General features: G+C 35.5%; 1 protein-coding gene across 5 annotated transcripts in view; it reads left to right on the top strand.

The window, feature by feature from the left end:
• ANKRD12 (ankyrin repeat domain 12) overlaps positions 1–27,738 on the top strand; it is a 129,545-nt gene that overhangs the window by 84,536 nt on the left and 17,271 nt on the right. For 4 of the 5 annotated variants that reach the window (XM_043558296.1, XM_043558293.1, XM_043558297.1 and 1 more), the window contains one exon: positions 20,860–25,568. In XM_043558296.1, the coding sequence (XP_043414231.1) occupies positions 20,860–25,568 (4,709 nt within the window). Of the gene's footprint in view, positions 1–3,861; positions 3,942–20,859; positions 25,569–27,738 lie in introns of all 5 variants that reach the window. The other variant, XM_043558298.1, reaches the window with a different exon arrangement.

Here is a 27,738-nt window from a genome sequence, read left to right as displayed (position 1 = left end):
GTCTGCCTCTCCCTCCCCCTCTCCCTCCCTTACTCTCCCTTATCCTCCCTCCCTCTCTCTCTGTCTACATTTAAAGATGCTAAGAAATTCTTACCTCTCTCTCTCTCTCTCCATTTAAAAGATACTAAAAAATTATTAAGATGATATGTTGGGGAAAGCCTGATAAGCTTTCAGTAGTTTTGAGGGGGACCAGCAATAGTAATAGTTCCTTTATTTCACTAAGGACATGATCAGCATTTTTACTTCACTTAGGAAGTGATCAGCACTATCACCTATCCAAAAGTAGGATTAATTATAAGAAGAGGAGACCGAGGGTGGGGGCTGTAAAGAAGGAAAGAAAAATACAATATTGGGTAAAGTGTTGATAGCAGTATTTGGTGTAGTAGTGGTAATGTTAATGAATGAAACTAAAACTATAGGCAAAATTGTAAAGGGGGCAACATTCTTTCCAGCATCTGTTTTCACCTCTTAACCATCCAGTAGATCTAAGTTCCTTAAGTGGTACATAGACACTGCTTGGTAAATATCTGTTGAATTGCTGGGGAGGGTTTACTGGCCCTGAGGGATTATTCAGGACTTTTCAGCCTCCACAAATCCCAGGAATAGCTAAATCTGTAGGCTGAGTTCGTCCATTACAGAGACTAGAAAAGTTTGAGGAGATCTAGAATCAAACAACAGAGAGCCTTCTCCTGGTACTTTAGCTGCTAACTGGCAGGCACAGGGGTGAAGGCCACTTTACCTTCCACCACTACCTCGGTCTCCTCCCACCATTGGGTTACAGTGTGCTAACAAAGAAAGGCAACCCTTCAAGGTTGTCTAGAAATCTGAGAGAATGATCATTTTAAACAAACAAAATGTTAACCCAGCTAAATAAAACTACTAGAGGAAGCAGATTAACTTCGACAACAAAAATGAGCACTGAACAAAATTCACGTACAGCACAAAATGACTTTTTGGAACTAATAAAAAACATGATTATACAAGCAGAACTCCAGTGAGGAATGATCATTGTTAGGGCTTTAAGTTGTCAGACTGGAAAATCATGTAAAATAAATCCTTACAACACAGCAAAAATACAAAGAGAAAGAATCCTAAAAGAAAAAAGACTTAGAGAATAGATCTAGGAAATGTAAAAGGTCAAACATGTGAGTAATATCTACAGGAATTTGAAAGGGAAAAAAAGAAGCAGGTGAAAGATAGTCCATAATTAAACAAATAGAAAAAAATTGTCCTGAGCTGAAAAATTTTCTGATAGCCTGAGTCTATCAGTTATAAAGGTGAGTGAGTTCCAGATGGTTTAAGATTTTTTTTTAACATTTATTTGTTTTTGAAGGAGAGAGAGAGTGTGAGTGGGGAGGGGTAGAGAGAGAGGGAGACACAGAATCCGTAGCAGGTTCCAGGCTCTCAGCTGTCAACACGGAGTGGGGCTTGAACCCACAAGCCATGAGATCATGACCTGAACCAAAGTCAGACGCTCAACCAACTGAGCCACCCAGGCGCCCCCAGATGGTTTAATGAAAACATGTGTGTGTGCGCGCGCGCGCACACACACACATCCCCCCACATCCACCAGACATGTATTTGTCAGTTTCCTTAGTTCTGAATGTAACAAGTTATCTACCAGGAAATACTGTCACATTGGCATTGGACTTACAACTTTTTTTTTAATGTTTATTTTTGAGAGTGAGAGAGTATGTTATATGTGGAGGAGGGGCAGAGAGCAAGGGAGACAGAGGATCTGGAGCAGGCTCTGTGCTAACCATGGCAGCAGAAAGCCCCATACAGGGCTCAAACTCATGAACAGTGAGATGATGACCTGAGCAGAAGTCAGATGCTTAACTGACTGAGCCACCCAGGCTCTCCTGGATGTAGAACTTCTAACAGTGGAAGGTAAACTGTTGAGAGAAAACTGCACTATAAAAATTCTGTACCTGACCAAGGTATTATTCATATGTCAGGGTAAAAGAAAGATAATAGCAGACATTTAAACATTTAAAAGATGTACTAATAAGTATATTTTCTTATATTTAAAAAAAGAAATTTTGGAAAAATAAACCAACAACTTACAAAAGTGGTTATTTAGTAGAGGAAGGGATATAAAAGGAAGTACGTGAATTGTTACAACAGTCTTTGAAAAACAGTCTGGCAACAGCTAACAATACAAGAGCTCTTGTAGAGATATATACTAAAATATTTCTAGATGAAATGATATGAACAGGATGTGCCTCAAAGTGATACAGGGATAGGATAAATGGAGGTATGAATTGGCCAAGGATTGATGGCTATTGGAGCTGAGTGATGAGTACATGATGGGCTAGTGGTTTCCTGGTGGTATAGTATAACATTGCCTACTTTTGTGTAAGTTCAAAATTTATCATTGTAAACATTTTTTTTAAATAGATATGCTCCTTGATCTAGCAATTAAACTTCTGATAATATCTCATGTTTTTTATAGCGCTGTTTTTAGTGGCAAAAGAAAAACTGTATGGTGATACAAGGGATTGGTTGCATAAATTGTGGTAGATAGTCACACAATGGACTATTTATTGTACAGCCGTGAGAAAGTAGGTCCTAATGCTATTACTTGGAGAGATTTTCATTATGATATTTTTGAGTTAGAAAAATCAAGATAATCATAATATCTCAGTTTTAAAATGAATAATATTTGTTAAACCTCTAAGTTTGTGTATGTACATACATTTGTGTAAAATCTTACAAGTATGGAACAGAATTTGAAAGGATATATACCTAGCGAAATGTACTTTGTTGAATCTGTTTACTAACATCACACATGATCTAACTGCCAGATCCCTTAGCTATCTTTTTACTCTCCTGGCAGAATTTGACAATGTTGACGTTCTTTCTAAAATTTTCCTGTGTTGGTTGTTGGAATGTGATTCTCTCCCAGCTTTCATCTAGCTTCCTGGACTGTTTCTAGTCAGTTTCCTTCTAGAATCTCATCTTCATTTCTTCCTCATTCCCTTCCCATACATTCCTGTGTTGGTTTTTCCAAAGATTTTACTTTCTGGACTGTCTTCTCATGACACATATTCTCATAGATAAATTTCACCCACACTCAGTTTTAACTACCATCAATAAGGTGAGGTCTTCCAGATATGTATTCCATACTTTTCTCTTAAACCTCAAACCTGTATATTTAATTGCTCTCTGGATATTACCACTTAGAATTCCCACAGAAATCAGTAGACCTAAATAGAAGTTCTTTCTCTTCCATTTAGACTCCTTTTCTTGTTTTTCGTGTCTCGATTGATGATAGCATCATTTATCTGTATATATGTCACTTGGTGGTCATCCTAATAAACTCCTCTGTCTCCTTTTCCTTCAGTTTTTCAGCACCTGTTCTTGAACATTGCTTATGTGTCAGGTATTATTTAAGTACTAGGGATACAGCTGATTAAGAAAATGAAGATGCTAACACAATCATCCACTAACCTCTGTCAGTTTCTGCTTCTAAAATATTTGTAAATCCATCTACCAGTTATAAGCTGCAAGTCATTTGTGCTGTGTGAGATCAGGGCTATAACAGTTAAAATTACCTTGGCTTTCATAAGAAAGTAAGAAAATAAGATTTGAAAAAGAGAAAATTTGTATATGGTATGTTAATTTTCCCATTTATTATGGCTATGAACTCTGTAACTCTGGTCTCTTCAGAAAACAGTGGCTGTGAAGAGCAGCTTTTATTATAAAACTTGCCATTAGAAAACAGATTGCCTGTGGAAGAGGGGAGGGATCATATCTGAACTTATATGTTTAATTAGAGTGAAACACATCTTCAAGAGCCTTTTTTGATTTTCACTGATATTGTTTCATGTGTTCATCAACTATGTATTGATTTTTCAGAATATTTATTTTCCACATGGTGAATGTGCCTGAATTATTGCTTGATCAAAGTCCCTCAAGGAATGATGCAAAAATCATCAGTAAGTATCATACAAAAATTTTGGAGTTGCTGAAAAAGACTGATGAAAATACCCACTTTGTTTATTTTACATGAGGTCCTTGTTAGACTTAACTTTATCAAACTTCATCCAATCTAAATTTAGAATGTATTACTATCTAATCAAGAATAACTGCCCATAGATGTTTGTATGTATATAGCCTGATAGCATCATTACCCATCTGGTATATCACATCATCCATGTGACAGATACACTTTAAGAGTTGCAAAGTTAGATAATATAACCAAGACGCTGGATTTTAGAACTTAATAAATTTGGAGGAAATAGTATTAAATATGTAACATTTAAAATATGGCTTATTCCATTAGGCATTGTGCTTTATGCCAGTGCTACTCACGTCAAGGTTGCTGTTCCACAAACTGTTACTGGTCCTCAAGATAAGGAGCTTGTGCCAGAATGTAAATCAACACATTGCTTCCCGTTATCAGGAAGGATGAAAGGCTATGAGTAAATATCAGCTGAATTAAACAGTGTGCTAGTGACATAAAATTGATTTCCAGTTTTGGTGCAGGCTCCTTATTTCTCCACAGATTAGTAATAATTTGCAGACTAGCCTCAGTCCAGAGACTACACTGAGTAGCTCTCCTAAGTCATGCATATCAAACATTTATAATATTGCAGGAATACATGTCTTGGTTAGTATAGCTTATTTGTATACAAATGTGTGGCACTTTTAAATTTGCATAATTCTTTAGTCTTTTTCCCCCCTAATTTCTGCCCTTTCCCCACAGTCTTATTCCACATTACCTTCCTGCACAGAAATTCTATCTAATAATGGTGTTTGCTACAAGTAATTGCTTCTTGCTGCTCTGCTGAGGACTCAGTCATATTATTCAGAGTCATGTCACACTCATGAAACATAATTATGGTAATGGAGAAGTGGGTAACTCTGTGTCACACAGTGCCCCCCCCCCATACTTTCTGGCATTCATTAATTGCCAAAGTAGAAATTCTGTTACAGATTTACAGATACTAATTTTATTACTTAAACAGAGTGACCAGTGAACAAAGTTGAAAATGCCAGTCATTGTCAAAAAAGGCATTCACCTTTTTCTTATGTTACTTCAACCACCAGAAATCTGGCCTTGTTTATAGAGCAGCTGCTATAAACTTTCCTCACTTGCGTACTTCACCTTAAGCAAGGAGATACTCCATCATAATAAATAGATGAGCTACTCTTAGCATCTGCTGTAAAAACAGATCAGGAAACTTTTAAAAAGACAGTGATATATTGTTACCCACTGGTGTTTACTGAGTACATTTCTGTGTCATAAAATACACAAAATGACCAGTATTTTTAAAGAGCCTTATTTTCTTAATGTTAAAATATTAAACTGTAACTATTCTAAATATATTGTCATAGTTTGTGAAACTCATTTCCTCAGTTTTATATTTCAGGAGCTATGAAAATATGACTGGTTGATACATGCACATACGGAATTATAACAGTTAATAAATCAATAGATCAAAAAAACAATTATTTAAGTCCAGGTATACCAGAAATTTTTATTAAATGGATCATGTGATGTTAACAGTTTAACCATAAGTAGGAAGAAGCATCACCTTAGGAAGTTTTAAAGCAAACCTTTTAACCTTAGAAGTATGAAGATATCTATAGGAAGAAATCACATAAGATGTTTTTAGAGTGTTAAAATATATCATCAGCATACTTGATCATTATAGGAGTTTAGACTTGATCAAGCATTTTGTAGGACAAAGGAATTTGCATGTTCTATACCTAAAATTAAAGATTCTCCCTTTTAAGATGTAAAGAATATTTTATCTTCTTGCTTTCCAAATGGCATTTTTAAATCACTTCCAGAATATATGTTAGGAAGTGAATTAGGCCAGGTGTGGAAAATTATAATCCATTTATAACCCAAGAACCTTATTTCGTTTAATTAGGACTGTTAGCAAACTCTCACATTAAATCCACTTCTGAACTGGTGGAGTGGCAGCAAGCACAGTGGTGGGTGTTCAGCACCCTTTCTGTCTCACCTATCCCTGTAGTACCAGTGCTTGGCAGAAATGAAAAGTCCAGTTAGGTAACCATTATGTACAGAGGATTGAGAATACAGCATGATAGGCAGTGAGATATTCTTTGATTTCATTACCAACCAGACGAAATTCCATAGTGTTTTGCATAGTGTTTTTGCATGCTCTGCTTTTTCTCCTCTGCTTTGTGACATATATGGTACACTTGACACACAGAATTCTGAATTGTAATTTTTCAGACCTTCTTCTAAATATCACCAGCTGCTTCTATCTGAATCTCAAACAAAACCACTACAGTTCTCTTAGTTGAAAATCAATACAGATTATACCATGTGTTTTTTTATGGATTAATTATATCAACCTAATACCAAAGCTTAAGAATATTTAATTCTACATGGAGTGTTTTTTAAAGAAAAATATGTATGTTAAAGTTTGTTAAGTGGAGAAAAAGGAAACAAAGTTACTAAGTTACCATTTACTGTAGGTGTTCATTTTTAGCAGTGTCTATACGAATTACACACTTCTATATTTTTTGCTTGTTCATATATCAGAAAAATAAATGGAAAATTGTGGTTGCAGTTGAGACGTTCTTTAGATGTCTGCAAATGAATACATTATAAGTCTTTAAATTTTATGGTACATAAAATAGCCTATTAAATATCTCTCTTTGAAGTTTATATAACCAAGAAATTTTAATTGTATATGCCCAAAATATGTAAGATTATTTTTTATAAATACCAAAATAGTAGGTTTCTTTGTTAATAATGTTAGTTTAATGGTTTTTATCACAAACTGAATTTCTACCAGTACCTAGCAACTTAAAGTGAGTCTGTCACATAATTATAATAGTTGAGATATTGCTGAATATGCAAGACTAAAACTCTCTGAAGGGTACATTTGGGCAGAACCCTTAAAGACCTTTGACTTTTAAAAATTATTTATTATATATAAAAAATTATTATATATGCATACATTGAATGAGTTCAGCCTTAGCTATATCATTCTGTCTGCAGAAAAGTGTTTTATCTAGTCATGATTAAAAGGACCTCCATGTAATATATATATATGTATATATATATATTTGTTATGGAATTAGTGGAGACTGGGTGATTTTGTCAGTTTCCTTTAGTGACATCAAAATTTTTGTAGTGATACTAGTCCTATTTTCAGAGGGGAAATTTTTTTATTTATTTATACTTTATAGAATTAGTTTATCTGTTTTATTGACATTTTAGTAGAAAGGCAATGTGTAACTATGACTAATTGAGGGAGTATACAGAATATTGTGGTACTTGATTTTACTTCCTATGTAGATTTTGCTTTTAGACTTAGTATTTTCAACTGTTGATTATATTCTCTTCCTTCCCCAGCTCACCCCTAAACTCTTGACTGTAGTTCTCTTACCTGCATCTATTATTATAGAAATACAGTGAAAATATGTCCTCGTATGGCATACTTACTTCCAAATAGATGTATGACTGCTTTTCTTCCAGAAAGCAGAATTTAAATACCTAAACTTAGGAGAACTGTGGCTTAGAAGTGGAGATTTAGAAGAGTCTATATAAAATTACCTGATGGGTTTTTTCCCCTCTGTCTCTGAGCTACATTTCTCAGTCAATTTAAGGATATGAAAGCTGTAATGATTTGTTTCCTAAAATGCAAGTAAATTTTTTTAGTGTTACTTCTTTGGCTAGGTAATATAAGTAAATTCTACAATTAGTCCTTAAATATATTAGTTGTGAGTAGTGAACTATTACAGAGCAAAGGAACAACTCAGAATATACATAAGAGAGGCCTGCAGCATTTGTGAAGTACTCTTCCTCTCAAGCCGCAGAGAGTCTCTGAAACTACAATTAGTTTATTCAGGAAACAGTCTCAGCGGAAGACTGAGATTAGAGAGAGCCACAGATCAATGCAAAGGCCTCTCAGAGGAGAGGCCTGTTGTAGTGATTTACCACAAAACTGCTGAAGAAATGAGTTTTTCCTTTTATCAGTACAACAAGAAATCCAGAGATTTAAGGAAAAGGAAAATCAAGTGAATGAAAGACAAGAAGGGCCAAGATGAACAAGCAGGACTATTGACCTTGGAGAATATAAATAATACAGAAAACAGAAGGATAAGTTGTTCTCAGTATTCTTGGAGATCCTTGGAAGGCAGTCTACTAAAAGACTGCTGTGAAAAAGTAGACCTGGAAAGTCCTCGGAATTCAAAATATTTATCATAACTGAAAGTAAATATTCTCTACACTCTAAAGAACAGACTGGACCTTGCTGAAGATCTTGAGATCAAAGAGAAGAGCAACATATAAAACATTAAACAAAAGACATTGGAAATACGCGAAAAATGGTAAAAACAGACAAACAAAAACATACCCAGGATAATACAGTAGTCATCTTACAAAAAAGAGCAAATGTTGAGAAGAAAATAACTTCAAGGATAAAATTCTTTTTAATTCTATAAGCTCCCAGTATCACAGGGAAACATGTTACCTACAAAGGAGAGACTGGCATCAGACTTCTCAAATATGTTTTAGAAGACAGGTGGAGCTGTAGTTACAGCATTCTGTGAAATACTATTTTGAACCTAGAATTCCGTTCCCAACCAACTATCACTCAAGTGTCAGGGCTTTCTTTCTCTGGAAAAGTTCCTCACATATATATATATTACTCTTCAGTGACACAAAACACAAGTCTAAAAGGAAGATATAAAAACTAACTCAGGATTTTGGTGAAAAATTCCAGAGTGACAACAATGAGCAGTTGGCATATGTTTTAACAAAATGTCAGCTTTATGAGGAATGTTATTAAGAAAAGAGAAAGTAGGTAACAATACACATAATGTCTAAATTAGATGGAGAGCTTGCTGTGTCTGGTATTGATGTGAAGGCATATTGTCTGAGCTGATGAACAAGAAAAAAGGTGAAAACTCCAGGAAAAATAAAACATATGAATAATTCATGGCCTAATTAAAAAGCAAGCTAAAATATGACATGATTTTTGGGTTGCTCATGGAGCAAAAGCATGCTTTCTGAAATGACAGTAGAAGGTCTCTCTTGGTCAGATGATTTAGAAGAGCCAAGAGAAAAGACCCGAAGTTCAGAAATTCTGTCACTTTATTATTTCTAAGTTAGTTAAATTCAAATAAGGCATATGTAATACTTTAAAGAAGTTATGAAGAATGATTCTCTTGGGTGGTGGGATTATTTTATTGGTAGTTTTTCTTTACCCAACTCTGTATTTTTCTGGCTTTCTGTCATGAACTGTTTTATAATAAAAGAACAATAAAATGCTACTTGAAAATAAATGAAAACAATTTTTATAAAAAAGATTACCAAAGTAGTATAGCTTAGGGGGCGCGCCTGGGTGACTCCGTCCGTTAAGCCTCCAACTCTTGATTTCAGCTCCGATCATGATCTCATGGTTTGTGGGATCAAGTCCTGCATTGGACTCCGTGCTGATAGCGCTGAGCCTATTTGGGATATTCTCTCTCTGTCTCTCTCAAAATAAATAACCTTAAAAAAAAAAGTACAGCTTAGGACTTTTCTGCACTAACCCATCTCCGAATAAAAAATAACATGTATAAGCAAACACCATTCTAAATATAAAGGGTTTTTTTGTTTGTTTTTGTTGGGTTTTTTTTTTAAGAAAGTATTCCTATGTCTAAAGAATACTTAGTTCTAGTTAAATATATTACACACATGCAGCTTTCAACATTGTAGAGATTTTGGTAATGGAAATCAAGTCATAAAACATTTTTTTCCACTCTTTTTGAAATGGCTGTTCAATAATAAAAGCTCAGATTTACTACTCCATACTATCTAGGTTTGATCCTTGAATCTCTAATTGTCAGCAAGTTTAGTTAACCTGGATGTACTAAGTTTCACATCTGTAAAATAAAGACTACAGCACAAATGGTATGAAGACGTGGTAAATAAAAGTTAAATAAATGAATATATGAGTGCGCATAGAATATCAACTGGCACAGAGTTAAGCACTTGATAAATACTAGCTTTGAAACTAGTGAAAATCTAAAATAAGGTTATCACATTACACATGTCCAATTGTTTAAAATTAAGTATTGAGAACCATATTTATATAATATTGCAGCCTTGTAATCTTCAAATTGAAAATGTCATTTGTGAGGTGCCCAGTTGGTTCAGTCAGTAGAGCATGCAACTCTTGATCTCAGGGTTGTAAGTTCGAGCCCCATGTGTGATGTAGAGATCACTTAAAAATAAAATCTTCAGGGGGCGCCTGGGTGGCGCAGTCGGTTAAGCGTCCGACTTCAGCCAGGTCACGATCTCGCAGTCCATGAGTTCGAGCCCCGCGTCAGGCTCTGGGCTGATGGCTCGGAGCCTGGAGCCTGTTTCCGATTCTGTGTCTCCCTCTCTCTCTGCCCCTCCCCCGTTCATGCTCTGTCTCTCTCTGTCCCCAAAATAAATAAACATTGAAAAAAAAATCTTTAAAAATAAAATCTTCAGGAAAAATACAAAAGAACATTTAAAAAAATAAAATGTCATTTGTATTTACCATTATAAAGATGGGAAATCTAATCAAGTTCACAGATTTAGTCATTTAAGGTAGTCACAGCATGGCTGCTTTTCCTTTATTTTTTATGTCTAGCTTTGTTGAGATGAAATAGATGTATAACATTGTGTAAGTTTACGGTGTACCACTTAGTGATTTGATATATATGTATATTGCAGAATAATTACCACAGTAAGGTTAGATGACACATCTATGGCCTCACCTAGTTACAATTTTGTGTGTGTGGTGAGAACTTCTAAAATCTACTTTCAGCAACTTTGAAATACACAATACAGTATTAACTGTATTCACCATGCTATGAATTATGTCCTCAGAACTTACTCGTCTGATAACTGAAGTTTGTACCCTTTGACTATCTTCACCCATTTTCCCTATTCCCTGACTTTTTTTCCTTTATAAATTGGATTAATAGTCATGAATGAGGTGTTTTGAATCTCTTATTTCATGTATTTATGGAATATATAAATCCAGATACTGCATATCTAAGATGGGAATATTTCAAACTCAGGCAAAGAATAGATAGCAAGTTCATGTTTGAAATTCAACTTTAACCTCAGGTGGGTATGTTTAACAGCATTATGTTTTAATTCAAATCATTTTCCATATAAATTAACAATAAATCTCATTTAATATAATGTTTTATTGTAGAGCCTAGGGTTTTGTAGCAGAGTTGTTTTCTTGGTATACTTAATCGTGAAATCTAGAAGTAGAAGGTATTCATATGAATTTTTAGAGATTATGGCATGATTATACTGGGTTGTTTGTATAGTTCATCTTGACTGTATTTAAAGTTTTTTATATACTCAGAAGTGACAGCATGGTGGTTGTGAGTACCAGTATTAAAGTCAGAGAAACTTGGGTTTGAAGACCTAGCTCTGCCACTTATTAGCTGTAGGGTCATGGATAAATTTGTTATTAATATTATTATGTAGTATCCTAGACCCATAAGGTGGATACAGAAATGAGACACTTTATAGACTTGCATAAATATGGTATTCATTTTAAGCTTTCTCCATGGATTATTTTCAACAAGAAGTTCTCATCTACTTATTAAGTTGTAGAAGAAACTTTTTTTTTTTAATCAACCTGTAAGGGCATTAAATTGATTAGCAAATGAAACAGTTTATATAATTGTGTCCACCCCTCCATCCCTGTTCCATTTTCCCCTTCTTTGGGGAATACCAAAAAATATTTTACATAAGGGGTTGTCAATTATGACTAGTACTTTTATGTTTAAAAATATAAATACCACCAGACGCTAATACAAGAAAGTTGTTTCTTGGTACCCTCTGTTTTTCTTCTTTCCCCTCACTGCTTCCACCTGCCCCTCCTCTTTGCCCCAGAAGTCTGTGTCTGCATATGTCCATTTTTTACCTGAAAAACTGGTGGTTTCCATTGCCCTCATTCTAACGGACCACATACCTCTGCTGTAACCCTGTAATAAGTGCAGTAAGTGCCTGGAGTCAGCTTGAATCTTTCTGTCTTCAGTTTTCTGATACTAAGTTAAACAAATATGAAAAGCTATGGGATTTAATTTCGGCTTTTCAAGTTAACGTGCAGTTTATTGAATTTGGCACGTTAAGTGTACATTATTACTTAATTGCTTTTTAATTTAATGATACATTTTTCTCTCTTTAAGCAGTGAGTTAATATTTATCACGTGTATGGTGTGTGCCAGGATATACCAGGCACATATGTAAATTTAATACAGTAGCCCTGTGAGTTAATCCCTGATAATAGATTACTGACCCATTAGGTGGCAGAGCAAAGGTCCAAACCTAGAGCTAAACACAGACCTCATGTATTTTTCCATTCTGTCATGCCGATTGTCATTGGGTGTGAAAACTTCAGAGTCTGATGATCCTAATGTATTATATGCTGTAGCATAAAATCACAATATGAATTTAGTGTATGTTTATTTCACTTAATGGTGTTACAGTATGTGCTGTGGCCAGACTCAACGTTCGTTATGTTTGAGTGTGGCACCTTCTCTTGCCAAAAAGGGTTCTGAAAATGAAAATAGCTGGTGTTTTTTGGGTCTTGCTATAGAGTCTACCATTCACTAATTAAAAATCTTTAATGAAAGTTTACATTTTCATATATAACATTTTCCTGAAAATTTGCTTACGTGTTAACCTGATTTTGTACTCAAAAAGTAAGAAAATTATTTTTTTTAATTCTTTAGTATATGTGTTTAGAGTTTTTTTTGTCCTATATATTGCATAACATTTTTGTTTTAAAAAACATTTTTAAATAGATTGTAATATAATTGTAAGCAAATTAGTGATTTTACCTTTATCATCAAACTTGTCATATATATGCAAGAGTAGAAAGAATACTATTATGAGCCCATAGATATTTATTACCCAGTTTTACTAATTACCACCTTCAGGCTAATCTTGTTTTTCTCTCTCCATTCTTCCATACTCCATCATTTTGAAGTCAATTCACTGGCAAGTGTTTTAGTAGGTATCTATAAAAGGGTAGGAATTTTTTTTTTTTTTTACTTTATACATAACCATAATATCATTGACATACCTAAGCTAACTAAATGTTTTTACTAGTAAATATACAGCTACTGTCCTAAGTTGTGATTGCCTCATAAAATCAAAAGATTTTTTCTTTAATTTTTTTAGTCAGAATCCAGAGTCTATATATATTGCAAACAAAGTCCACATATTGCTAATTGGGTGATATGTCCGAGTATCTTTTAATTTTATAAATATCTTTTTTTTTTTTTTAATGTTTGTTTATTTTTGAGAGAGAGACCGCCAGTGGTGGAGGGGCAGAGAGAGAAGGGAGACACAGAATCGGAAACAGGCTCCAGGCTCTGAGCTGTCAGCACAGAGCCCGATGCAGGGCTGGAATCCACGAACTGCGAGATCATGACCTGAGCTCAAGTGGGATGCTTACCTGACTGAGCCACCCAGCCGCCCCTCTCTTTCATTCTTATGTTCTTACAATTTTTGGTTGAAATAACCTGATGATTTGCTGGTAAATTTTCCCATAGTCTGGATTTTGCTCATTGCATCTCCATGATCTCACTTAAGGAATTATTTTTCCAAGTTGTCATCTTCAAATTTTCTTAGTTTACCTTCAGTGAGTATAATAGTAAACTGACTTTAATGTTGAGAAGGAAAAGTTGCTTGTGGGTATTACAAAGAAATTTTGCTGGGGCGCCTGGGTGGCGCAGTCGGTTAAGCGTCCGACTTCAGCCAGGTCACGATCTCGCGGTCCGTGAGTTCGAGCCCCGCGTCGGGCTCTGGGCTGATGGCTCACAGCCTGGAGCCTGTTTCCGATTCTGTGTCTCCCTCTCTCTCTGCCCCTCCCCCGTTCATGCTCTGTCTCTCTCTGTCCCAAAAATAAATAAACGTTGGAAAAAAAAAAAAACAAATTTTGCTGAAGGTTTAGCAGATTATTTTAATGTTTCTGGTCAGTTTTCTTAATTTTTGTCAAAACTGAAGCGAACATTAGGTTTCTTTTGAAACTAATTTCTAGAAGTATTGGCATAAACTCTTTATATAAATAATTATTAAAATATTTTACATGCTGATTTTGCCCGTAATTTTAAAATCTTATTTTCATCATTACTTTTCAAGATGTCAGTACACTGTACATGTATGTAGTACTTCATATGGGTTCTCTAATTTTCTTTTTCTTCACAGTTGAACAGTCTTCATTTCATTGAGCTTCTGAAGGAGGCTAAAGATTTTTCTACTTTATTACATCTGTTCAGTTTCCATCTTAACTGTGTTATTACCAGTATCAGCAATTTTTCAGTTTGCATAAAATACAAACAATATGTAGCTATATAAATTCTATATAAAAATGGTGCCATTGCTTAAAAATAAATTTCTGGCTGACTAAAAAAGTTCAGCAACTGATGTACAAGAGAATGAGCTCAATATACGAAGATAGGCATGTTAGCACATAATGTGTGAAAGTGCAGGCTTTGTCAAAGTTCAAGGTGGCTTGAAGCAAATCAAATAACAGAGCTGTGCTCCACATGGCAGGTGATGTGGGAACTAAATGGCATGTGGATGAGATATTTGCCACCTCTTCAAATAGCTGAATTTAAAGGGGACATCAGCAGTGAATTACCCACATGGTAGTCAGTGGCGACATCATTTGCCACCTGGATACTGTACAAACTTGTAGAGTGGATAAATTTGTATTGCATGTTTACATCCCTTTCTGCAGTCCTCCTGTTCTACCATACGCACCCCCACTTGATTTCTTGATGTCTTAATATGGTTCTAAAACATCCTATTTGTATTTATTCTACATTAACTAAGCGCCTACTATCTTCTAGTTATTACATAAGTCCCTGAGTATAAGTCATGGACTTATATTTGAAGTATCTGTTGAATAATCTGGAAAACCAGCAGAAAATTACAGCTCCCTTGCTTAAGGTTACCTTCCCACAGATGACTCTCAAATCCCATAAATTGGCCTTTTTTTTTTCTTCAGTAAGCACACTACCTTCCCTACTGTACTCCATCCCACAAATTTAAAATACAAAAATTTTTCATTCTCTGGGTGCTATAGATTTAGGCAGGTGCTGTTAATAAAATCATATATTTTGAAGGTTTACAGGAAGCTGAAACGTGTGTGCATGCATGTATTTAAGCACTTACTCATCTAGAATAGGTGGACTGCATTGAAGATATTGTGGGAAACAGAGATTAAAAATCACACCTTTGGAAGTGAGTTCTCAAAGGATACATGAGAAGTTAAATTTATCTGCTTCCAAACCCCTTCAAGTAAACATGTAATCTCCATAAATACCAACTCAAACAGCCTCAAAACAAGTCCCCTACCCAATACCCTCCCCATAACAGATGACTACCCCAATCCCTTCCTATTTATAAATTCTCGAAGTGCTCCTCCCCCTGACTACTAATCTAAAATATCTTCTAGTTAAGTAGCTGGGAAATAATAAAGAGCAGCTGATTAGAACCCACATAAATATGCATGTAAATTTGGGGAAGAGTGAATAGTATACTGATGTGGCTAATGTGAATAGCAAGAAGAAAAGAGAGATGGGAGACAATGTAGAAATACGGTGAAGTCAGGCAAAAGTATCCTGGGCTATATTCCTAAGAGCGAGGTAACTTTGGACAAGCTACTTCCTGGCTCATGCTCTGTTCACACGTCTCTGAAATAGGAATAGTAAATCCTGTTAGAGATAAATAGTAGCGTTTTACATTTTGAAAAGTTTCATACCATCATCTCTGGAATTTTTGTTTTATCCTAGAGTAGAGAACCCTCAGATGATACGAGACCTAGTATGTTCCTATAATGTTGGCCACATTGTGGTTTAAGGTGAGAACTGATCTAGGCAAAAAATGATGAGAATCTAAGCTGGGATGGTGGTAGTGGGAATAGAAGATAGATTTAAGAGATGTCTAGAGATAGAAACTTTAAACAGTTATTTTGGAAGTTGAGGAATTGAGAGTGTTAAAAAAAAAAACCTCTGAGGTTTCCAGTTGGAGTAAGTGGGTTGATTGGTATGCTCCAGAAGTGGGAAATAGTGGCTTAAAGCAGCAAGAGGAAACAGCTGTGGAAGAGGTAATGAGTTGAATATCTTCAATTTTGAGTTAGGATGATTGAAAGGTGTCCAAGAAGGTCCAAGTTAGGCAGCTAAAGCTCAAGAAAGTAGAGATATGGACTTGACTGTAAGTTCAAGTTTAGGCTCATGGTGCATTTAGCTTTATGTCATCATCATCCACTCCCAGAATATATGTGACATTAGAATAGTTATATTTCCTAAAAGTTAATATAATCATAATTAAAACCATTTTAAAAGCCCAGCCTCTACTGAATGCCCTTTTAGGCTTGTGAGCTGTAATTGGTTTGTGAAATGCACACGGGTGGTTTTGCAGCGATTTTGAAAGAGGGATTTACTTGGGAATATTATCATCTCCCTGCATTGGTCACATGTGCTCTGTTTGCTGCCCCTTTTGGGTACCATACAAGAAGAAATGGAAATAACATGATAGTCTCAGTAGGGAAAAAGTCAAGCCTAAGGATAATAGTGACCTCAAATAACATTTAGCTATTTCTGTAAATGTCACTAGTATTTGTTACAAATATCTAAAAGTACCTTGAGAAGTATAAGAGCAAATTTCAAATGTATTTAAGTGTTTTTAATCAATTAAACTTTATTTAGCCTTTTTTTATGAAGAAGAAAAATGCTATAGTGAAAAGCTTAATATTTGTATAATTGCTTAACCTTTGTATTTCTCATTTGCCTTCCTAGTTACCCCAATAAAATTGTTTGAGTTGATAAATATTACATTTTTTTAAAGGAACTTTTGTCAGAAATAATTTGGTAAATGTTTTAAATACAAATCAAATTACTGATTAAATAGATAATTGAAGACTGAAAGATTGGAACAAAATGGAAAATAACAGTATAATGATAGCCATGGCCATTTTGACTACAAGAATTTGAAGATTTGGAGTCCAGATGATTATCTTCACTGTAAGCGTTCATCTCCTAAGGCAAAACTTTTTTTTTTTTTTTTAAAGTTACTACCGCACTATAATCACAAGACCAGCTTGCTCTATGTAAAGCAGAAGGTTTAGGGTTGCTTAGGGAAGAGAAGAGATTTCAGCCTAGTCTGCAAGTGAAATGATGTCATGGAGGTACAAGTACCTTTGCTGAGATCAGACTCACCAGCTTCATGAGAGCGGCACAGCGTTACTGCCACCGGCTGCTGAGAACCAACCACCATATAGTGGAGCAAGCCCAATGGCCACATGCAACTCACCAACCAGAGCCAGGTTACGATCCTTCACTGGAGTAATTCCACTCTCTCATCATGGGCATTAATTAGTGTTAAGATAACTGACTCACTTTAAAGTTTACATCATTTCCTTTTTTTAAAAAGTAGTCATCTTTGAAAAAGAACCATAGGAGAAAAGTAGCTGCATTGAGGAACGTTACTTAATTGCCTTTAGTTGATGAATCAGAAGCACAAATGATAAACCCAAGGTACACATGTATGTGTAATTCCCTTAAAGAATTTGCATTTAACCTTGGTAAAATGCAAATGGTAAGCACTATGAGATTATTATGTATAGTGCAATTTAAGTCAGGTATTAATATGCATAAAAAAATCGGGAAAAAATAGGCTGAAGAAATTATAAAGTGACATTGCACAGGAGGAAATGCAAACACATGGCAAAATGAGCCACATCAGTAATTTTTAAAATAGTGATAATATTTTATATGTTAGTGAACTTCTAAAAAAATTTTTTTTCCAAAGAGAAAAGTAATACCTGTAATGCTAGGAATTGGGAAAACAAAAGCTTGAAGAAGAAAATAAAAATCATAATTCTTCTAGCACAAGTTTAGTAGAGATAACTTTTTTGATGGATTTCTCTTGTTTTTTCATACACACAAATTGATACATTGCTGTTTTCAAGTAACAACGTATACAAAAAATTTTTTTCTATGTTATTAGATATCTGTAATATCAAATAATTGGAAACAACCCAAATGTCCCCTCAGAAGAATCCGTTTAAATGGTTACAAATTAATTCAATGCAATATGCAGTCTTTAAAAATAGTAATGAAGAAAATTAAGTTTCAGAAGAAAATGTGATCTGTTCAGTGGAAAAAAAGCCATATATAAAATGGTATACACGCTGTGATTGGATCTGCTTGTTTATGTTGTTTATGTCCTAGTACTTTCCATGCCCTGAAATCCTACCTAAAATCCCTGTCTTTCATGCCTCAGCTTTGGGGCCACTTGTTTGAGAATCCTGCTTTCTTCCTTCTCTAGTTCTTCCAAGTGCACCCTTTCACTCTAGTATCCTTTGCCTTTTTAGCAGTTATCAAGTTGTGTAACTGTTAAAGAGGCAGGACTATCTTTTTTATCTTGTCACCCCCTAGCACCTTGAACACTATGTGCCTGGTGGAACAGAATAAACATTTATTAGAGACTGATTCTTGGTGTGAAACTGAGGGTTTGTGGGATTTACAAAGGAAAAAATCCTAATTTCCAATAAAGCTAATCATCTGATGAGAAATGTAAATAAGATAGTTATATATACCCAACACGGGGCCGGAACTCACTAAGCCGTGGGATTGAGACCTGGGCTGAAGTCAAGATGCTTGGCTAACTGAGCCACCCAGGCGCCCCCAATATTAGTTCTTAGATATATTTGAAATAATTCTGTAGTTAATAGATTATTTTATGTTCTGATTTTTCTCACATAAAAATAACGTTTTTATGTTGGTTTAAAAACAGGATAGTTACATGCAAACCATAACGAATTAAATCCATGAAAACTACACAGACTTAAGCCCTCAAGAACAAATTATAAAGCATTAACAATAGAAAATAACACCTGTTGTATAAGTTCATATTCTTATAGTACCTTAAGACCAAAATAAACACTGCTCCCAAAATAGATGTTCCTTGAAACAGTTCTGTAGTTTGGTACTATGTATTGCAATATTGGTGGCTGGAAATGGAGAGCATTTTCAACATCTATACAGCTAGTTAGAATTCTAAAAATGTTCTTTTTTATACCATGTGTCAGTATAATCGTTTCATTTAGAATATTCTCACCTCATCTCCAAAACTAAGATTATGATCTCTCCAGAGCTCCTATACAGTGCTTCTGGAATTTGAATTTTTGTGAGAAGGACATTTGGGAACTAGGTCACTTTATATAGGAAGCTTAATGTATTAAATTCACAATTTTAATAAATATTTAGCAAAGGAAGTGTTTACAATTTTTAATCTTTTTTTTTTTTTTAAGTTTATTTTGAGGGAATGCATGTGAGTGAGAGAGGGGCAGAGAGAGGGAGAGAAAAGAGCAAGCAGACTCATATGAACTGTGAGATCATGACCTGAGCTGAAATGAAGAGTCATCTGACTCTTAACTGACTGAGTCAGCCAGGTGCCTAAGTGTTATCTGTCATTTTTTAGTAAGTTTGGTTTTCCTCCTTGGTTAGAGGCCACAGTTTTCTTTACTTTTAGTTAGGAGCCTGGGTTTTCTTTTCAGATAAAGGCCTATTGTATACAACATACATTTCAGCTAAGAAAAGATGCCCACCTAGGAAGAAGAAAAAATCTTTTTCTTACAAATGATACAATGAAATAGAATTTGGCAATGTTTTGGCTCTATTTATACAGCTTAGATTCAACTAAACTTTCATGTACTTAAAAATAATTGTAATGTTGGGGCGCCTGGGTGGCGCAGTCAGTTAAGCGTCCGACTTCAGCCAGGTCACGATCTCGCAGTCTGCGAGTTCGAGCCCCGCGTCAGGCTCTGGGCTGATGGCTCAGAGCCTGGAGCCTGTTTCCGATTCTGTGTCTCCCTCTCTCTCTGCCCCTCCCCCGTTCATGCTCTGTCTCTCTCTGTCCCAAAAATAAATAAACGTTGAAAAAAAAATTAAAAAAAAAAAAATTGTAATGTTAAAAATAATGTAGAAATTGGGGCGCCTGGGTGGCTCAGTCAGTTCAGCACCCATCCACCTGTTGATCTCAGCTCAGGTTTTGATCTCAGGGTTGTGCATTTGGGCTCTGCTGGGCGTGAGGCCTACTTAAAAAATATGTAGAAATTGAGCCCATTATTACCCCCGTTGTACTAGAGTATATATTAGTAGTAAGTCTAAGTTACAGATAAGAAAACTAAGGGACATGGTATCTTTTTTCAAATTACATATGTATTCAATTTGTTATAATCTTGATTGTGTAATTGTGGAATATGTTTCCTTTTAAGATTTTCTTTAAACCAGATAGTCATGTATCTTGTATAGACAAAACCATTCATCTTTAGGTTACTGTACTTTATGAAAATCACTTGATCCCTTAGGACTTTACTCATAAAAATTCTGAAACATAAAACAGGTGTGATATTTACTTAACTAAACCCTTTAAGTTAGTGGTTCTTAATCTTTTTTGCATCAGAGAATCTTACTTAGATATTCTTTCTCTGAAAAAAAAAAAGTACACATATTAAAATTTTACATAACATTAGTAGCCAATGTTTCCTCTGAATTCAGTCCCCTGGATTATAAATCTCTGCTTTGTATTACACATTTTTATATTATGTACCTTTGATATATGAATTGAGTTAATCGTATTGTTTGCTTTTAAAAGAATCAGGAGATCTCATTATGAAGCATATTATCTATAAAGGTTTTCCACAGTACTGTAGCAGAGTTATCACATATTTTTATTGTATCATTCTCATATTCTGAAATTTTCTTTCTGAATTGAAATAGTTACTATTTATGCTATATTTTTCTCACAGCTTTATTTTTCTGACAATTGTCTCTTGACCAACAATAGATTTTCTTTTCTTATTCTAGATTCTGAAGAGGCTCGGTCTGTAAATCCTTCCAGTGTTGATGAAAACATTGACTCTGAGACAGAGAAAGACTCTCTCATCTGTGAAAGTAAACAGATAATTCCCAGCAAAGCACCTCTTCCATCTGCTCTTGATGAATATGAGTTCAAAGATGATGATGATGAAGAAATAAATAAAATGATTGATGACAGGCATATTCTTAGAAAAGAGCTACGGAAAGAGAATGAAGGTGAAGTAGAAAAGAATAGCTTATTTGCAAAACAGGAGAAAGCTTTCTATCCTAAATCATTTAAAAGTAAAAAACAAAAGCCATCTAGAGTTTTGTATTCAAGTTCTGAAAGTTCAGATGAAGAAATTCTTCAGAATAAAAAGGTTTCTGCTCCATCTTCTGTCCCTGAAACATCAAATTCTGATACACAAACCAAAAAGGAATATGGAGCTTCAAATGAACACAAACAGAAAGGCAAAGTTAAAAGAAAATTAAAGAATCAGAACAAAAATAAAGAGAATCAAGAGCTGAAGCAAGAAAAAGAGGGAAAAGAAAATACCAGAGTAACAAACTTGACAGTTAATACTGCACTCGATTGTTCAGAAAAGACCAGAGAAGAGGGGAATTTTAGGAAATCTTTTAGCCCAAAAGATGATACTTCGTTACATTTATTTCATATTTCCACTGGTAAATCTCCTAAACATTCTTGTGGACTAAGTGAAAAGCAGTCAACACCACTAAAACAAGAACATACTAAAACATGTTTATCACCAGGAAGTTCTGAAATGTCATTACAGCCTGATCTTATCCGGTATGATAACACAGAATCTGAATTCTTGCCAGAAAGTTCAAGTGTAAAATCTTGTAAGCATAAGGAAAAAAATAAACATCAGAAAGATTTCCACTTAGAATTTGGTGAAAAGTCAAATGCCAAAGTAAAAGATGAAGATCATAGTCCGACATTTGAAAATTCAGACTGCACACTGAAAAAAATGGATAAAGAGGGTAAAACATTAAAAAAGCATAAATTGAAACACAAAGAAAGGGAAAAAGAAAAGCATAAAAAAGAAATTGAAAGTGAAAAGGAAAAATACAAAAATAGAGATAGTGCTAAAGAGCTGCAGCGGAGTGTAGAATTTGATAGAGAATTTTGGAAAGAGAATTTTTTTAAAAGTGATGAAACTGAAGATCTGTTTTTAAATATGGAACATGAGTCCCTAACATTGGAAAAAAAATCAAAGTTGGAAAAAAACGTAAAAGATGATAAATCAACCAAGGAAAAGCATGTTTCAAAAGAGAGGAATTTTAAAGAAGAACGAGAGAAGATTAAAAAGGAAAATGAAAAATCTTTTAGGGAGGAAAAAATAAAAGACTTAAAAGAAGAAAGAGAGACTGTACCCATAGATAAAGAAACAGAATTCAGTTCTTTAGGAACAAATGCCATTGAAGAATCTATAGGGTTACATTCAATGGAAAAGGAAATAGAGATTGAAAAACAAGAAAAGCATGTAAAAGAAAGGGAAAAATCAGAAAAGCGGTTTCAAACTAAAGAAAAGGATGTTGAAAGAAAAAATTCTGAAAAAGAGAAGAAGATCAAGCATGAGCATAAGTCAGAGAAAGATAAATTAGATCTTAGTGACTGTGTTGACAGAATAAAAGAAAAAGACAAGCTGTATTCACATCACATAGAGAAATGCCATAAAGAAGGTGAAAAGGTGAAAAATATTACCACTATTAAAAAAGCTGACGATAGAGAGAAAAGTAGAGAAAAGATGGACAGAAAACATGACAAAGAAAAACCTGAAAAAGAGAGGCATCTAGCAGAAAGTAAAGAAAAGCACTTGATGGAAAAAAAAAACAAACAATCAGACAACAGTGACTATACTAAATCAGAAAAAAGCAAAAATAAAGAAAAAGACAGGGAGGTAGATAAAAAGGAAAAATCTAGAGATAAAGAAAGTGTAAATACAACTAACTCCAAACACTTCCAGGAAGAGAAGAAGTCAAGTATGGCAGACAGTAGTAAAGCACAACATGAGAAAACTTTATCCCTTAAAGAAAAAAAAGATGAGCCTTTGAAAACCCCTGATGGAAAAGAAAAAGATAAAAAAGACAAAGATATAGACAGATACAAAGAACGAGATAAGCACAAAGATAAAATTCAACTAAATAGTTTATTCAAACTAAAATCCGAAGCAGATAAACCTAAACTTAAGTCATCACCAGCATCAAAAGATACTCGACCTAAAGAAAAGAGGTTAGTGAATGATGATTTAATGCAGACAAGTTTTGAACGAATGCTAAGCCTTAAAGACCTAGAAATAGAGCAGTGGCACAAAAAACATAAGGAAAAAATTAAGCAGAAAGAAAAGGAGCGGTTGAGAAATCGGAATTGTTTAGAACTTAAAGTAAAAGATAAAGAAAAAAAGCATGTACTAGCTGAGTCTAAAAATAAAGAACTTACTAGGTCAAAGAGTTCAGAGTTGACTGATGCTTATACCAAGGAGAAACAGTCTAAAGATGCTGTAAGTAACAGATCACAATCTGTTGATGCCAAAAATATCATGAATTTAGGGAAGTCATCTTTTGTTTCAGATAATATCTTAAACAGATCTCCTAGATCAGAAAGTGAAAAACCAGGTCTCAGCTCTAGATCTGTATCCATGATTTCGGTTGCTAGCTCAGAAGATTCCTGCCATACTACAGTGACAACCCCCAGGCCTCCAATTGAGTATGACTCTGACTTTATGTTGGAGGGTTCTGACTCCCAAATGTCCTTTTCCCAGTCACCTTTTTTGCCAATTGCCAAATCTCCTGCCCTTCATGAAAGGGAATTAGATAGCTTGGCTGAACTGCCAGAGCGGATTAAGCCACCATTTACAAGCAGACTTCCAACATCCCATCTCCGATCATCTTCTGTAGAAGATGTCAAACTAGTGATAAATGAGGGGAGACCAGCTGTAGAAGTTCGAAGGTGTAGCATGCCATCAGTCATTTGTGAACATACAAAACAATTCCAAACAGTATCAGAAGAAAACAATCAAGGTGGCTTAGCTGTGCCAAGAGATATTTGTCCTTCTCCCAAACCTGAGGTGTCCTTAAATGTGCCTGAAAGAGAACTTTCAAATATGTCTAACATACATTCCAGTTTTGCAGCGTCTCCAACTAGATCTGTAAACAGCAAATATATTTCAGCTGATATAAATGTTATCAAGAGTACTGTTCCAGTGGGCACTTTAATGGACAGTCCTGTGCATTTAGAGCCATCTAATCAGGTTGGTGTGATCCAAAATAAATCATGGGAGGTACCTGTTGATAGTAGACTGGAATCCTTAAGCACCAGTGACTTTATCTGCCCAAATTCTGGTACACCTGATCAAGATTCTTCTGTTCAAGGCTTTTGTAATTCTGAAAACAAAATACTGAAAGAACAGAACACTGATTTTTTATCCCTGCACCAGACTGAACTGCCAGGAAACTCTTGTGCTCAGGATCCAGCGTCCTTTCTGCCTTCCCAACAACCTTGCTCTTTCCACAGCCAATCACTTTCAGATGCTGAATCTATTTCTAAACATATGTCTATGTCATATGTTGCCAATCAAGAGCCGAGTATTTTGCAACAGAAAAACGCAGTTCAAATTATCAATTCTGTTTTAGATACTGACAATGAATCTACAAAAGAGGTAGAGAATACTTTTGTCTTAACAGATGTTCAGAAGACAGATGCCTTTGTCCCATTGTACTCTGAAAGCAGTGTTCAAGAAGCAGCACCAAATTTTGAAAAGGCTAATACTTTACCTGTATTACCATCAGAAAAAGACTTTAGTGGAAACGATGCCTCTTCCCAGCTAAATACACATTATGCGTTTGGCAAATTCATGTATAAGTCTTCCAGTGGCCATGAAGTTGAGAGTAGCACTTCTGATATTCAGGTTATTTCACATGAGAAAGAAAACAAACTGGAGAGTTTGGTCTTAACTCATTTGAATGATAAATGTGATTCTGATTTGTGTGAAATGAGTGCCACGATCCCAAAAGGGAACCTAAATGAACAAGATAATCCAAAACATTGTCCTGAAGGTGAAAAGTGTTTGCTTTCCATTGAAGATGAAGAATCACAACAAAGCACTTTATCAAGTCTGGAAAACCATTTGCAACAGTCAGCTCAACCAGAGATGCATAAATATGGTCAATTAGGTAAAGTAGAATTAGAAGAAAATGCTGAAGATGATAAGACCGAAAACCAAATCCCTCAAAGGATAACTAGAAACAAAGCGAATACAGTGGCAAATCAAAGCAAACAGATTCTTGCTAGCTGTACACTACTATCAGAAAAAGACAGCGACTCTTCATCTCCTAGAGGAAGAATAAGATTAACTGAAGAAGATGATCCTCAAATTCACCACCCACGGAAAAGGAAAGTATCCCGTGTACCTCAGCCTGTGCAAGTGAGTCCCTCTTTACTACAAGCAAAAGAGAAAACTCAGCAGTCTCTGGCAGCCATCGTAGATTCTCTGAAACTAGATGAGATTCAGCCATACAGTTCAGAGCGAGCAAATCCATATTTCGAATACTTGCATATAAGGAAAAAAATTGAAGAAAAGCGCAAATTGTTGTGTAGTGTTATTCCTCAAGCACCTCAGTATTATGATGAATATGTGACATTTAATGGCTCATACCTCCTGGATGGAAACCCCTTAAGCAAGATTTGCATTCCCACAGTAAGTAACATCACTAAATATGCATCTTCAGTGCTGTCAATAGAAATATAATGCAAGTCACTTCTGTAGTTTTAATTTTTCTAGTAGCCACATTTTAGAAGGGAAAAAGAAACAGGTAAAATTAATTTTAACATTTTATTTAACCTAGTATATTCAGAATACTATTTCAAAATATATCAGCATCTGGCTGGGTCACCTGGTGGAGCCAGGTGAGTTTGAGCCCCACGTTGGGTATAGAGATTACTTAAATAAATCCTTAAAACAAACAAAAATATATAATGTAGAAAAATTGTTAATGAACAAGACATTCTGTATTTTTCTTGTACTAGGTATTTGAAATCTGCTGTACTTCTAGTACATGTCAGTTCAACCTAAATGGGACTAACATTTCAGTAAGTGTTCAATAGCCATGTGTAGCTGTTGACTACCTTCGTGATCAGCACTGGTCTACGGTATTTTCTTTTTCCTTACCTGCTTTTTCTTTTGTCCCAAAGGAGGTATGCTTCTCTGCCTTTGAAGGGTAAATTCATTTCCATGTGCTCTTGATCCCATTCTCTTCAGGCCTCTCTGGAACTTTCCTCTGTTGAGACACTATTTACTGGTGTGATTTTAATTACCTCTCTCCACTGGCCTTTATCCGCCCACTCCAAACATATTTGGGTCTCCATGTTGGAGAAAAGAAAGTTATCCCATAACTATGCCAGTTTGTCAAGCTGTCCCTCTCTCTTTCACCACCTGATATTTTCTCTGTATCACTTCCTGTTCATCTCTTAAACCTTCTGTACTGTCACAGATCACCAGTGAGCTTATAATGCCAGATTCGTTGGCCTGTTTTTCTTTCTACTTGATCTTTGTCACATTTGACATTGTGACCATCTTGTTCATGAGATTTTCCTCTGCTTGTTTTTATGACGGTGCTCTCTTCTGGTTCCCTTGCTTCAATCTTTTATGCTCTCCTTTAATGACTTTTCTACCCACCCTTAAGCATCAGAGTTCTCTAGGAATCAATTCTTCAGTCAACTTCTTGTCATTATGGTCTTACCTATTCCTGTTGTTTTCAGCAGTCTTCCATGTGCCAGTTAGCCCCCAAATTCTTATGTAGTCATGTCCTCTCTGTTGACCTCCAGAATCAGATGTAGGTGCCTCCAGGCAGCATACCTGTCATAGGTTCAGTTCCACAGGAAGCAGACCCTAAACTAGGCACAAGAGGCTTATTGGTGAGTGCTGCCAGGAAAAACGTGAGTACATGTGTGAAGGAACCAGAATTCGGCAGAGTGAGAAGTTGAACTGAAATGTAGCTGCAGCGCTCATTTCAGCTGAGCGCACAGAAGGTCTGGAATGGGGTGGCCCTTCTGACAGGTAGCTCGCACCCAGCGAGGGCACGAGGCCTAGCACATGCCAACTGTCTTCCTTCCAGTTTTCCTGCTGCCGGTTCCTAGAGAGGAACTCCAGTGAGAGCTGCCAGCCTCTTATATTCCTAGGACCTGGAGGCTGAGTGCCTCATTCCTGAACGAGGAGTCTAACTGTGTGCCAAGCATCTGTTCCAAACTCAGACTCCCCCAGACCAAAAGAAATGATTTCTCTCTCACGTGCTCAGAAACCACTTTTTTTTTTTTTTATTAGTGATGACACCAGAGTAGTATCCTATCAATTACCAAATTCTAACCATTCTACTTTAGAACTCTCTCTAGAATCTGTCTCCTGTACCACTGCCTTGTTTTAGGGCCCTCATCATTATCTCTCACTTAGAACATTACAGCCACTCTTTCACTTCTTTTTTTCCCCTACTCTCTTTCTGCAGAAGCATTCTCTTTTGTTGTTAAACTTGTATCCTTTTAAAAACAATAAAGGGGTGCCTGGCTGGCCCAGTTGGAAGAGCATGCGATTCTTGGTATCAGGGTCCTGAGTTTGAGCCCTGCGTTGGGTGTAAAGATGACCTAAATAAGTAAAACTTAAAAACAGCAACAACAACAATAAAAAACTGTTTCCCTACTTAAATATCTTAGCTGTGATTAGCTGGCTTCCCATTGCCTACAGCTTAAAATCCACATAGTCATGGCATAACCTTATTCATTTTGTAATCTGACCCCAGTCTACCCCTCCAGCTCCATTTTCTCACTGCTTCCAAACTCACCCAATAATTCAGCCATATTTAATTCACTCTTGAATG

This window comes from Prionailurus bengalensis, chromosome D3 (assembly GCF_016509475.1).
Source record: "Prionailurus bengalensis isolate Pbe53 chromosome D3, Fcat_Pben_1.1_paternal_pri, whole genome shotgun sequence".
Taxonomy (NCBI): domain Eukaryota; kingdom Metazoa; phylum Chordata; class Mammalia; order Carnivora; family Felidae; genus Prionailurus; species Prionailurus bengalensis.
This window is presented reverse-complemented; position numbering and strand designations above follow the sequence as displayed.